The 14,895-nt window shown below is 46.0% G+C and overlaps 1 protein-coding gene across 1 annotated transcript in view; it reads left to right on the top strand.

The window, feature by feature from the left end:
* Positions 1 to 220: 220 nt before the first annotated feature.
* The window catches only part of LOC146073332 (uncharacterized), a 78,373-nt gene continuing 63,698 nt past the window's right edge, over positions 221 to 14,895 (top strand). Inside the window, exon 1 of the mRNA XM_083180509.1 lies at positions 221 to 533. Coding sequence (XP_083036635.1) covers positions 221 to 533 — 313 coding nt within the window. The remainder of the gene's footprint in view (positions 534 to 14,895) is intronic.

Here is a 14,895-nt window from a genome sequence, read left to right on the forward strand (position 1 = left end):
TTTTATACCTAGAGCAGCCTATCATAGCAAACAGGAAGTGAGGTTACACAATTAACTTCCTTTTACATATAAAACTGAAAAAACATAATAAATGGCACAGTAAAAGCAGTAAATCGCTATATACATATCTTACATATTTCATCTGTGTGATTATTTATTTAAACATGCCAAAACTATCCAGCGTGACCCGTATGATCAAGGCCCAGTATACACGGTCACCATGACAACCGTCCACTCGTTCCCGGAAGTCTCTTTTTATGGCTGTATAACAAATGCTGATGGCTTGGGAGATATGTGGGATGTATACCAAGTTGAAGCGGAGCTGTTTGATTACCGCTTGATAGCTGTGCAGCTTGTAATGCCGCACTTCACTGATCGCGTATGTGTAATCCTCACTTCCGGCTGCTGGAACGCAAGCTTACGGAAGCCTGGATCGATCAGGTGTTCAAGTTTGCGCGTCTACTTCCTGGATTATGACCCGCACGTCATACTGGTTTGTAAGCAGTCAGTCCAGGAGCGTGGTCGTTGTCATGGTGACGCGTGACTCTATAATGGGATAAGAATGACATAATTACTACAGGCAATACCCCATTTGTTAGTATCTTAAAAATATATGTGACCTGTGGTCAAACCCTATGTGTGTTATGGTTATGCTTCATCTGTACATACTGGGCCTTGATCATACGGGTCACGCTGGATAGTTTTGGCATGTTTAAATAAATAATCACACAGATGAAATATGTAAGATATGTATATAGCGATTTACTGCTTTTACTGTGCCATTTATTATGTTTTTTCAGTTTTATATGTAAAAGGAAGTTAATTGTGTAACCTCACTTCCTGTTTGCTATGATAGGCTGCTCTAGGTATAAAAGATGGTCACTCACTCTCTGCAGACATGTCTTGAAAAAGGTGCTTTGGGCACCGAAACGCGTTGACCAGTCCTGAGGAGAGTGAGCAGCCATCATACTTTCCATTTCGTATGTATTTTAAACCTTGTATTTTTATCGGTATATTTTATTTTTATTTTTTCAATTTTTTTTCAATTTTTGTATTTTTCTACTATTATGCTGGATACCTTGTGAATACTTGTGGACATTTTTTTGGACTCTTGTATAATCCGACCATTGTTGGGATGGAGGATTTTTGTATTTTTTACTTTTTTATTATGGAATAAAGGACTTACAATTTTTAACAACTTTTGGTCATATTTGGGACAGAAATACATCCCCACTGTTTTCCACCCTGAGGATAAAAGAAACCATTATAGGTGGTGAAAAAACTTACATCATTGTAAGTTTGGGTACGCAAATTTTGGATCAGTCTATCTCTGGGTACACACTGTCATATACTTGAATATATCACGTGGTGAAGCTGTATCCCCTTTTATAAAAAGAATCTTCTAAAAAGAATCTTCTTCTTGGTGTTTTACCTACACACTCCATTGTGAGTCACGAACTCTACATAAAGAAAACGCTACGGGTACATACCCCGCACCAACTTACGTGAGTGCGGTACGCATATCCGTCTTCTATTGTAGCCATTGGTCAATAAATTTCTTCACAAAAGAAACCTTTATATGTGTATCTTGCTCTGTCTTGTGGTGAGTAAGGTACGATAGTCACATACTGCCCATATCTGAGATTGCACAGGGTGTTCATCACATGATAAGACTTATCTATTGATTTATTTACTGACCCTTCCCTTTTTTCATATTTCTACTCCCAATTATTTATTCGGGAGAATATACCACGCTTCACGGATCAACATAACCCTACATAAAGAAAACGCTACGGGTATATACCCCGCACCAACTTACGTGAGTGCGGTACGCATATCCGTCTTCCATTATAGCCATTGGTTAAGAATTTTTTCACAAAGAAACCTTTGTATGTGTATCTTATTCTGTCTTGGGGTGAGTAAGGTACGATAGCCACATATTGCTTACGTCAGAATCTGCACAGGGTGCTCATCACATGATAAAATTCACTTATCGATTTATTTACTAATCCTTCCCCTTTTCATATTTACTCCCAATTATCCATTTGGGAGAGACACCACCTTTTACGGAGCAACAGAACTTCGAATAAAGAAAACGCTACGGGCATATACCCCGCACCTACCTACGTGAGTGCGGTACGCATATCCGTCTTCTGTTGTAACCATTGGTTTATCCTCCTATAAAGATACCTTTACATGTGTATCTTACTCTATCTTGGGGTGAGTAAGGTACGATAGTCACACCTCTGTCATATCAGAATTCACACGGGGTGTTTTTCATACTATAAGAATCATCCACTAATCCCTCCTTTTTATTTTCACTTCCACGTCTTGAACGGAGAATAAACAAAAATAAACCTCGACAGAGAAAACGGAGAAGAATCACAAAGAAACCGCTACGGGCCTTTACATCACCTTACTTACCGTGAGTAGGGGTACGCCTACACTTATATCCTCTTCATTGTTGTTCCCATAAATTTGGGGTAGAGACTTTTCTAATCAGTGATTCCCCTCTTCTTTTATGTACTATTGAGAATATCCTTGGAAAATAAGAAAAATTCCTGGAAAAAAGATCTCCAAACTTACTTGATTCAAGTGTTGCGCCAAGGACTTGGAAATCCCATTTTGTTGTACTTCCATAAGACTGCCTACAAATATGCCTATTTCAGGCATATTTGCCTTAGTAAATTTCCCCCATTGACTGTGATAGAGGGGGGTATTCAATGTGTGCCGATATTTCCCACAGTCATTTGTTAAAGCCGAATCTGCATTGTCAAAAACGGCCGATAGATTGTCAAATTTACAGCAGTTTTTTTACAATCTGTACCTTTTTTTATGGGTTTTTACGACCCTCGGAAAATTCCCGACAGTCAGATAGATTGAATAGGTCAAATGGTATTTCGAATTACTCTTGTCTAAAAGTGCGGATATTTCCAACTGTTCGAAATAACGACATGCCTTAAATAAGCCCCTTATTGCCATGATACTGTGGCACAAACTCACTGCTCTCTTATATGTACGATCTATACGATCTATGACACATACTTGCCTACTTTCAAAACTAGAATCAGGGAGATTACAGTAGGATGTTTCGTGCCTCCGAGAGGCGTGTCACACTCTGCCCAAAGGGCGTGTCTAGCTCCAGATATGGGCGTGTCTATGCTTAAATGTTTGTTATCACAAGATATTTCTATGTAACAGCAGTAACAATACAGTTTAGAATGTTTTATTATTTATTAATTAGCAGTTTCTTATATAGCACAGCATATTCCGTTGCGCTTTACAAAAGGAGACAGTGATACAACAAACAGGGTATTTACAGACAGTCAAAATGTAGGAGGGCCCTGCTCTCAAGCTTACAATCTATAGGGAAATAGGCATTGATACATAAGGATAGATACTGCAATCTTATTGCATTAATTAATTCCACCAGAATGCAAAGGTTCTTGGTGTGCTGTGAGATACGGTGACCCAGCAGTTTGGCCAGGGGTCAGGAGGATGGCAAATGTGAAAAAGAAAGAGTGGATATGTGTGGCCTGTACAGTGGGGATGTGATTTGTTAGGAACGGTATATGAAGGTTAAGTGGCTGGTTCTGGAATTTGATAAGCTGCCCGAAGAGATGAGTTTTCAGGGAACGCTTGTAGGTTTAAGAGATTGGAGGAGAGTCTTGATGTGCGTGGGAGAGGATTCCACAGAGTGGGTGCAGCCCGAAGAAAGTCCTGCAATCGGGAATGGCTGCGAGCAATGAGTGTGGATTTGCAAGTATTGATACTAAAAGCCCCCATACACTATGCGATTGGGGCACGATTTTGCCCGATTCGGATGAATCGGGCCGTAAAATCGGCCCAAATCGCATGTGGAGACATGCCCACCGACCCGATGCGCGGCCCCGTGCGCATTGGATCGGAGTCAGCAGGTCGGATGGGCTGCACATAAGATTTTCTAAATCTTATGTGCTGCCCGGAGCCGTGCGGGGACTGCAGCTGGCGGGGGGACCTACCAGAGCCGGGCGGAGGGATCAGGGGGGCGTCGCAGGGAGCCGGACAGAGGAGGAAGAAGCTGCCGTCAGCGGGAGCAGGGGGGCGGTGCAGAGCTCCAGAGAGCCGGGCAGGAGAATACGCTGCAGCGGTAGCGCGAGTGGCGCCGGGAGCAGAGCACTTAAAAAAAAAAACCCATACAAACGCATAGGAAGCCATTGATTGGCTGAGACCTCTCTCAGCCAATCGCTAATTGGCTGAAAGAGGTCTCAGCCAATCAATGGCTTCCTATGCGTTTGTATGGGCTTTTTTTTTTAAGTGTTCTGCTCCCGAGTCCCGCCGCTGCCCGGCAGCGTCTTCTCCTGCCCGGCTCTCTGGTACTCTGCGCTGCCCCCCTGCTCCCGCTGACGGCAGTGGCTTCTTGCACGGCTCCCTGCACCCCAGCCCGGCCAGTTAAGTGCTAAGGGACCCGCCGCCCGCCCCACTGCTCCCCCGGATGAGGATCACCAGCGCCCCCTGCCCCTCACCGCCCGCAGATCCCCGTTACATGTGGTAAATCGCAAGCGATTTATCACATGTAAATTTGGCTCATCGAGTGACAAATTGTATGTGAGCCTCCCGGGGAGCTGCCGGGTGGCTCACAGGAGAATTGGGTCCGACTTGTCCTAAGGACAAGTCGGCTTAATGTATGGGGCCTAAACATTGCTGCCTGCAATATGGGGATTCTTGTTTGCAACTATATATTCACTGTAATATTTATTTTGTTCTCACTGAACACAATATACATGATAATGTGATGCCTATGCAATCTCTAAGTATACCAGTATTTTTTCTGTGTATTAAATGCTATTTTATTGTAAACACTAAAAGGTATCTTTACCAAAGCATCTAAAAATGAAAAAAGGTGATGCTGCCCATAATAAAACAATCAGATTATGTCTATAATTTTCTAAGATGCAATAAGGAAATGATAGATAGGATCTAATTGGTTGCTATTGGCCACATCAACTCTTTTCAATTTTAGAAGCTTTAGTAAATTTACCCCTACATACTGTACATTTATTGGATGTGCTGTTTTCCATACCATTATAGCATTGGCCAAATCAGTAATGTAGGGTACACACCAGGACGACCCGCTCACGATGCACATCGTGAGCGGGTCGTCAGTGTCTCGTCCGACCCGCTCACGGTGACGCGGGGGGGCACGACCCGCTCACGATGTGCACCGTGAGCGGGTCCGATCCGATGGCGACCCGCACCCGGCTGTATGGTCGGCATTGAGATCCTACCTGCAGCAGGTAGGATCTCAATAACGACCGACCCGCGGGACCGCGCATCGGATCGGTATCGGTCCACACCAGGTCAGAAAAGGGCCCAATCAGCACACAATCTACATCCAATTGATCGGAATTGGATCTAGATTGTGGGGATCGGGCCCTAGTCGAGCTGGTGTGTACCCAGCATAAGAACACCACATACTCTAATTAAACAAATGTGTATAACTAAGGAAAGATTAATAGCAAAAATTTGAACTCTAAATCACTCACTAGCAGCAGCATGCTATGGATGAGTGCACACCAGCACAGATAAGAAGACCCTGTGTGACCATGTGCTTCTGTCTATCTCTCACGGGTTCCCACAAGGGATAATGATAGTGCTGTTATCCTACTGGGTGGTCATTTGTATTAGCCAGCCCTCCTGTGATGCCAGCCCCTACTGCAAGTATATAGGCTGTCAGCAGACCTCCCATGCAACCCCGGCCAGATGTAATACTATATCTGCAGATATATCAGCCATCAGCTGTTAAATAACCGTAAACTGTTGTTTACCCATCATAAATATATCTCCGTTTGTATTATTAATCATCATTTATTTCGGTCAAGTTATTATAATATATAAATGATAATGTTATGTTAATGTAATACTCTTTCATATAGCCCCCTAATATATTCAATACATAGTATTGCCACCATACATTTATTATTAAGGTATTATTCTACCTACATAATGATTGGCCACATAATAAATGCATGGTGTCTCCACAACTTATGATTGGCCAAATAGCTTTGTGGTCGTTTTATGGCAGTTTTGGAGCCCCTGTAAAAGGCATGCACTGTCTACATGGAACAACACTCTTTCTGAAATATTCTGTGCTGCTGTGATTCGTATGACCTGATTGACGTCAACAATCACCAACACATAAATAGATAGGTGTAATATCCAGCCAATGGATCAACATTATACTGTAGAGTAGGTCACTGGGGTATCTATAATAGGTTTAGTGTGTAAGGTACAGTACACACAGGCCCCCGGAGTGCAGGGGTGTCCCACACTGCACACCCTGCACCCATTTTCGGCATCACCAGCAGCAGCGCTGCAGAAAACAGTGCGGTGTCCATTATCCTGGTGAGGTTCCCACTACACACAAGTCCACTGCTCTGCTCACTAAAGAGGAGTGGTCTTGGATGGACACTGCACATGAGCCTCAGCCTCTATTGATGCACCCCTGCTGTTGCTCATATAGTCCGCCTGGGTGTTCCCTAAATTACAAAGTAGCCCTCGCTCGCCCTGGATGTCCAAACACAGGTGGGTACCGCTTGGTTATTGCCCACAAAGAGTTACTGGTCCAGATATCAGAAATGTCCCAATAGATGCATTGAGCAGCTCAACGCGTTTCAGCATGGCTCTCACCCCGCCCTTCATCAGGAGCAGGGGAACACTGATCCACCGGCTGATAATTATACCAGAACGGTTATTTTTCTATTCGCACTTCTCCATGACTATAATCCATGACCTCGTGTGCGTGAATTGGTGCTCAATGTAATTATTATTTAGGTGATTTAATATTCATGAAATTTATGTATTTTATTCCCCAAGCCACACTGATAAAAGAATGTTTAAACACACCATCACCTATACCCCAAGTGCTGCTCTCGTTTATTATTGGGTTTTGCCTGTCTTTAAGGTGCCTCGCTACACTCGGCACACTATATTATTCTCCCACCACAGCCTAGAGCATAGTAGGGCATGAGATACCGCCGGTTTGCACATGTCGGCTCAAAAAACTGTGAAAAACCCCATGTCGACCTTTTGACTGTCGACCTAACCCATGTCTGCCTAATGACCCTGTCAACCTAATGGCCCTGTCAACCTAGACTCATGTCGACCTAGACTCATGTCGACCTTCCTGCATGTCGACCTTCCTGCATGTCGACCTAGACACATGTTGACCTAAATGAATGTCGACCTAATGACTGTCTAACAACTTGCTGGCGAACCCAACGACCGTATCCCAATAGAACAGAGCGGTGCCTGACAAGTTATGTATGTTTAAGTAGAGATTGTATTTTATTATATATATCATGAATCTGTCATCTGATATTTTATTATACAGTATATCACTAATCTGTCATTTGTTACTTGGTAAAATTGATTTCATTCCAGCTTTATATCAATATACAGTAGCACATGTCCACTGCTGTAAACTATGTAGTAGCTGTCAGTCTGTGGGCAGATTTCCGGGCGCTGACTGAGGAGCTCCGGCTTGGTATAACGTCTGCGGGCATGGCACTCATATCTGGGAAGCTGGCATTAGTATATTTTTGCTACGTTGCTGTTTTCAAAAGGTGCCGTAGCGATGCAAATAGTGCCCGCCTCTGAATCAGGCCCATTGTGTGAAGGCGCACAGTGATATTTCAGGGCGTGGCCTATCAGAAAGGATACGTGGCCTATAATTGCAGCGCTGCTGCGAGACCACGCCCCCATTTTTCGCCGCTGTGGGGGAATGCCCAGCAGCTCTATGAGCTGCTGGCCAGCCCCCAGCCCCTCTGCCTGCAAGAATAGACGCTGTGCGCATGCGTACAATGTTTATTCGCGGACGACAGGGGGGACTCACAACTGCCCCCCCCCCCCCACTGCTGGCGGCAGGAGGGACGCGGGAATGTCCCAAAATACCGGGACATTCCCACGATAAGCGGGACAGTTGGGAGGTATGGGATCGGTCTGCCCTGCTTAACTTCCCTTGATTGTTTTAGTACATCAGAGGGGTAAGGAGGTTTATTGCATATGCAAATCAGCGTGCCCTTTTGTTTCAGACAAACTTTTATTTACGGAAACTATTCTTCAGACCAATTTTGAATAATAAAAGTCACAATAAACAGTCACTCAACAATGCATAAAGCCAATGAAAGTTTACAGATATAATTTACGGGTCTGGTATAAATACCCGACAGTCGGGATTCCGACAGTCATTAGTCAGACGTCGGAATCCCGATTGCACAGTGTGGGGAGCGCAATGAAGCTCCTTGCGGGCTCGCTGCGCTCATCGCTCGCCACCTATTTTATTCTCCCTCTATGGGGGTCGTGGACCCCCACGAGGGAGCAGTCGGGATTCCAACGTCAGAGTAATGACTGTCGGAATCCCGACTGTCGGGGAGCCGTCCGGCACCCATAATTTACACCCACAAAAAGTTATGACACTAAGGGGGGAATTTACTAAGGCAAATGAGAAGAACCACAAGTCCCATGTGGAGAACCACAAGTCCCAGCATGCGGCCCATTAATGGGCTTGCTGGGACTCTTAGTTCCACAGCAGAACCAATAAATAAAAGTACAATTACACCTGAAAAATAAAACTTTATTACACTCAGAGCCCACTGGTGGAATGAGTTAGAATTTATAGACAAACATACAATGGGGCAGACGTATTAAAAGCCTTAACAAGAGATAAATGCAAGGGTGATAAAGAGAGATAAACGTCCGGCCAATCAGCTTCTTACTGACTTTTTTCAATCACAGCCTATAATATGGCAGTTAGGAGCTGATTGGCTGGACCTTTTGTCTCTCTTTATCACCCTTGCATTAATCTCTTGTTAAGGCTTTATACATCTGCCCCACTGTTTCAAATGTCACTATAATTCCACTTGCAAGTTGCAACAAATGATACATTTATGTAAAGTTACCATTTCTATCCTCTCTGTAGCGTTTTTTCAGTTCTTTATTCCCAATCTAATACCACTTTCACATCGCCGACACGTTTTAAAAACCGGTATTTTAAAACGGTAATTAAAACGGGTCAGAGCCTTAACATTGCCGCAGATTACCGTTTTAAATACCGGTTAAGTCTCATTCAACATAGCAGTGAAACCGTTTCAACCCGAACACGTTTCAAGCCAGAGTGTCAACATTGCCTGTCATTTTAAAGGGGAGCTTGTGTTGTTTGCCTGAAATACCGTTTCAGACACATTGTACACATTCACATTGCACAAAAAACGGCAAGGAACCATGTAGGACTCTGCTTTTTACACGGTTCGAAATGCCAGTTAACTTTAAACGGTAAATCGGCTGTGGTGCATTCACAGTGCAGGCTTAAACGTTTTAAAAAGGGAAAAAAACGGCAATTTACCGTTTTAAAAGTGCGATGTGAAAGGGGTATAAACAGTATATATCCTGTCCAGCTCTGTCACTTCATAGTTACCTGCACTTCCCCTGGCATGGGTGCAGCCATATTGGATTCCTGTCCGGTGAACGCTAGCTGCAAATATCTTTCTGTCCGCAAACATCTTATACCTAGAAGGAACTCTGCACAGATTCTTCTCTCTATTAAGAGAATTACCAGCTCTCCAGTTAGTATCACTTTCAGTCATCTGTGACTTGGCAAAATCTCAAAATCTAAAGGGCCTGATACAACAACACTCAACAACAACAACAACAACTCAACAACGCAACAACACTCACATGTGCAGACCAAAACGGCTTTGGTGAGATACACACTCGCTGCACCGTTCGTTGCGGGGAGGGTGGTTCAGGGGAAGACGGGGGGTGGAAACAAGGCTTGTCCATGGGAACACTCATCATTTTATGGGCTTCCCCAGGAAAATAGAGAAGAAAAAGGTGGTAGAGTGGTGCGCTATCAATAGCAGCCGGCACTGGGTTGTCAAGCCCCAAAAAATATATATGGAAATATAAACAGTGGTGTGCCAGCGCTTGCTCTTTTAATCAGGTAAACAAGGCGGTTCTCATAAAAAGATATTTATTAATTAATATTAACACATTATGTATCTATCATAGATCATATAAAATATACATGAATATAAAGTAAAAATTGAAAAAAAAATTGAGCAATAGTATATAATTACACTTCTGGTTGGTGTAAGAATTTAGGTCTAGGAGTCCACCAAGGTTATTTGCAGAAATAATTTTTATATTACAATCCTTTTGTGTCTCCTGGAAGAAATAGATATGCCCAGGGATAGGTGACCCCAAGTGTCCTTTGCCCTATGATTCCAAGGGCTCAAGCCTCCCTGTTTGGCGTGTGGTCTCCTTGTAAGGCTGGATTAGGAATAGTGCAGATATCCCAGTATTGGAAAAGTCCAGATATTTAGGAGTTACCATTTGTCGGTGCAGAGCCGGCCCTAGCCTAAATTACGCCCTAGGCAAGATTTTGACTGTTGCCCCCTAGCACTGCCACTAGTTCCGTCTCCCCTTTCCCAACACCATCAACCCTCATCATAGCAGTCATCATTTTGGTGTCCCTACCCGCAATATTTTAAATAGAACCAGCACACCCATTCGGTGCCTTTTTTGCTGAAAATTCGTCTTATTTGCATTGTTATGACCAGCACACACAAGGAGCTTCTGCTGATTAAAATGATATGCAGCATGCCTATATTCTGTGTGCGACTGTGGCTGTACCTGCATACAGAATGCTATGTTACAGTGATTTCCATTAATACACTATTTCATATGCAGATACAGCCTCACTCACACACATAATATAGGCATGCTGCATATCATTTTAATCAGCAGAAGCTGCTGATGCCCCTAGGCATTCCAAATGCCCTAGGCAATTGCCTAGTTGGCCTATGCCTAAGGCCGGCCCTGTGTCGGTGGGAGAGTGGACTGGTCACGCTTGGTGGATGGATAGGAGTCCAGACAGTTATGTATCAGCTCAACGCGTTTCCCCGGCTAGTCTGTGGCCGGCTTCCTCAGGAAAATTCTGGACATTCCCACAGGAACGCAGGTGGGCCGATACTACTGGGGGCAGGCGGTTGACGTCATAGGACACCGAAGGAAATCTGTCAGTTGAGACTGACTTTTATTTCCAAAAGAATCATAAATCATTCGATGGTTGGCGATCAATGGTCCCCGATCATTGAGTGATTTCTCTCCCCTTCGGTAATAAAAGTCAGTCTAAACCAACTTTTATTTGCATTAGAGTCTGCCGAAGAGGGCGTGGGCGCTGACATCATGTGATGTCAGCCTCATGCCCCCAACAGGCATCATCCCATCTGCATTCCCAGGGGAATGCCGAGTGTTTTTATGGGGAAGCCTATAGAATACTGGACGTTCCCCTGCAGCCGCCCCCCCTACACACCCCCGGCCCTCCCACCCCGTAGTGAACGGCCTGGCTAGTGTGTAAGTCACCAAAGCCGTTCGTTGCCGACCATCGGATCGCAGCGAGGGATCCTGAATCTGCTTCATAGACTGATTCGACCAATCATATTAAAAAGAGGATCTATGTGATAAGATACAGGTATACAGCTTTACATTTATGAGTCAGAACTATACATCCTCCAAGAATGCATTTATTATGTCTCAGTAAACAATGTATCATAGAAAAAAAGGGAGGCTATGACGCTATCAGCTTCTCTGAGTGTTCCGGATGATATTATATTGTTACATGACCATGTAGATTGTTGCAGACAGAGAGACATCTGCAATAATGAGATAGGAACAGTATTGCTTATTACAGGCAGCCAGCATGGGATCTGTTCATATAGTATAACCAGGGCCGGCGCCGGCCACTGTAGGGTGGCATTTGGAGCAGGTCCCCCCGTGGATGGAGGTGAGCAGCGCCCCCCCCCCCATGGAGCTAATCGGCGGCCACTGCATCAAACTCCCCCGTGGAGTGACTCGGCGGCCCCCAGCACCACATCACCCCAGGCTTGCCTACCCTCCCGGAATTGCTGGGAGGCTCACGAAAATTGGGTCCCCCTCCCGGCCCCCCGGGAAGGTTGGCAATCCTCCTGCTTTTGCCGGGCAGCCCCCGCACCCCCCTTTCTTACCGCACTAATTACTGTTTTTTCACGGGTCTGCGGCAAGGGGCGGGAATGAAATGACGTAAAGCACGTAATTTTGCGCCATTTTAGCCTCGCCCCCTACTCGCGGACCCGCGAATCGCGGCATTTGCCTGGATTGGGGGCGGGCTTTCAGTCATCAGCCCCGTCCCCGCCCCCTGACCTGAAGATCCGGCTGTCCTCTCCGGGCTACTCCCGGAGAGTCTTCTCGAAAAGTCGTCAAGTATGCATCACCCGCCATCTACCACCCCCCTGTGGAGCGTCAAGTCACACCCCCCCCCCTGTGGAGCTGCGCGCATCACCCCCCCCCCCGGCCCTGCGTATACCTCTGAAATAGTACAGATCGGTACTTTTTACCTAGCACGGCGCCCACGATGTCCATCGCGGTCATCGGGGGTAAAAAATCGCGGGCATCGCGGCCATCGCATGCACTAAAAAAACGGGTGCGACGCGATGCCCGCGATGCCCGCGATTTCCCATAGGGATCAATGTTAAAAGTGTCATTGGACGCGATTTTACTGTTCAATGCCTCAATGCCCACGATTTTTCCATAGGAAACAATGTTAAATGGGCCACAGAGCCCTAATAGTCCCCCTGAAGTCTGAAATGGCCCCCACAATTGTTAACGCCACCCCACGATCAACGTGAACCCGAAGCGTGGCGAGCGCAGCGAGCCCGCGAGGGGGGGCGGTACGCGTCCTCCGACCTTTTCATACCCCCACTATCCACGTCGGCGTGTATAGTGGATATATATCCTGTCCAGCTCTGTCACTTCATAGTTACCTGCACTTCCCCTGGCATGGGTGCAGCCATATTGGATTCCTGTCCGGTGAACGCTACCTGCAAACATCTTTCTGTCCGCAAACATCTTATACCTAGAAGGAACTCTGCACAGATTCTTCTCTCTATTAAGAGAATTACCAGCTCTCCAGTTAGTATCACTTCCAGTCATCTGTGACTTGGCAAAATCTCAAAATCTAAAGGGCCTGATACAACAACACTCAACAACAACAACAACTCAACAACGCAACAACACTCACATGTGCAGACCAAAACGGCTTTGGTGAGATACACACTCGCCGCACCGTTCGTTGCGGGGAGGGTGGTTCAGGGGAAGACGGGGGGTGGAAACAAGGCTTGCCCATGGGAACACTCATCATTTTATGGGCTTCCCCAGGAAAATAGAGAAGAAAAAGGTGGTAGAGTGGTGCGCTATCAATAGCAGCCGGCACTGGGTTGTCAAGCCCCAAAAAATATATATGGAAATATAAACAGTGGTGTGCCAGCGCTTGCTCTTTTAATCAGGTACACAAGGCGGTTCTCATAAAAAGATATTTATTAATTAATATTAACAAATTATGTATCTATCATAGATCATATAAAATATACATGAATAAAAAGTAAAAATTGAAATTAAAAAAAAAAAAATAGTATATAATTACACTTCTGGTTGGTGTAAGAATTTAGGTCTAGGAGTCCATCAAGGTGATTTGCAGATATTTTATATTACCATCCTTTTGTGTCTCCTGGAAGAAATAGATATGTCCAGGGATAGGTGACCTCAAGTGTCCTTTGCCCTATGATTCCAAGGGGTCAAGCCTCCCTGTTTGGCGTGTGGTCTCCTTGTAAGGCTGGATTAGGAATAGTGCAGATATCCAGGGCCGGTGCAAATCACCGGAGCGCCCCAGGCGAGTCGGGGTGGGGGCGCCGCGGTGCCGTGGGGAGGGAGGGGGTTTGTGGTACCTGTGTAAAACCTGCAGTGCTGGGGCGGTCAGGGGTGTCCGTGCCGTAGGGGTACCTGCGGCGCCGTCATGTGTATAAAGCTGGCTGCGGCCGGCGGGGTCCCTGTAGTGAATGGCAAATAACTAGCGTTTCCCGCGCCGCCGTGCGCATAGCGCTAGTTATTTTCTATTCACTACAGGGACCACGCCGGCCGCAGCCAGCTTTATACACATGACGGCGCCGCAGGTACCCCTACGGCACGGACACCCCGACCGCCCCAGCACTGCAGGGACGCCGGGGCAGCAATTTTTTTACACAGTTCGCTGGGGGTGAGGGGCGAACTGCCGCCCTCCAGGTGCCGGCGCCCTAGGCAAATGCCTAGAGCTGCCTAGTGGTGGCGCCGGCCCTGCAGATATCCCAGTATTGGAAAAGTCCAGATATTTAGGAGTTACCATTTGTCGGTGGGAGAGTGGACTGGTCACGCTTGGTGGATGGATAGGAGTCCAGACAGTTATGTATCAGCTCAACGCGTTTCCCCGGCTAGTCTGTGGCCGGCTTCCTCAGGAAAATGCTGGACGTTCCCACAGGAACGCAGGTGGGCCGATGCTACTGGGGGCAGGCGGTTGACGTCATAGGACACCGAAGGAAATCTGTCAGTTGAGACTGACTTTTATTTCCGAAGGAATCGTAAATCATTCGATGGTTGGCGATCGATGGTCCCCGATCATTGAGTGATTTCTCTCCCCTTCGGTAATAATAGTCAGTCTAAACCAACTTTTATTTGCGTTAGAGTCTGCCGAAGAGGGCGCATGCGCTAACATCATGTGATGTCAGCCTCATGCCCCCAACAATCATCATCCCATCTGCATTCCCAGGGGAATGCTGAGTGTTTTTATGGGGAAGCCTATAAAATACTGGACGTTCCCCTGCAGCCGCCCCCCCTACACACCCCCGGCCCTCCCTCCCCATGGTGAACGGCTCGGCTAGTGTGTAAGTCACCAAAGCCGTTCGTTGCCGACCATCGGATCGCAGCGAGTGACCCTGAATCTGCTCCATAGACTGATTCGACCAATCATATTAAAAAGAGGATCTATGTGATAAGATACAGGTATACAGA

Source organism: Crinia signifera, chromosome 4, assembly GCF_055691185.1.
Source record: "Crinia signifera chromosome 4, ASM5569118v1, whole genome shotgun sequence".
NCBI lineage: Eukaryota > Metazoa > Chordata > Amphibia > Anura > Myobatrachidae > Crinia > Crinia signifera.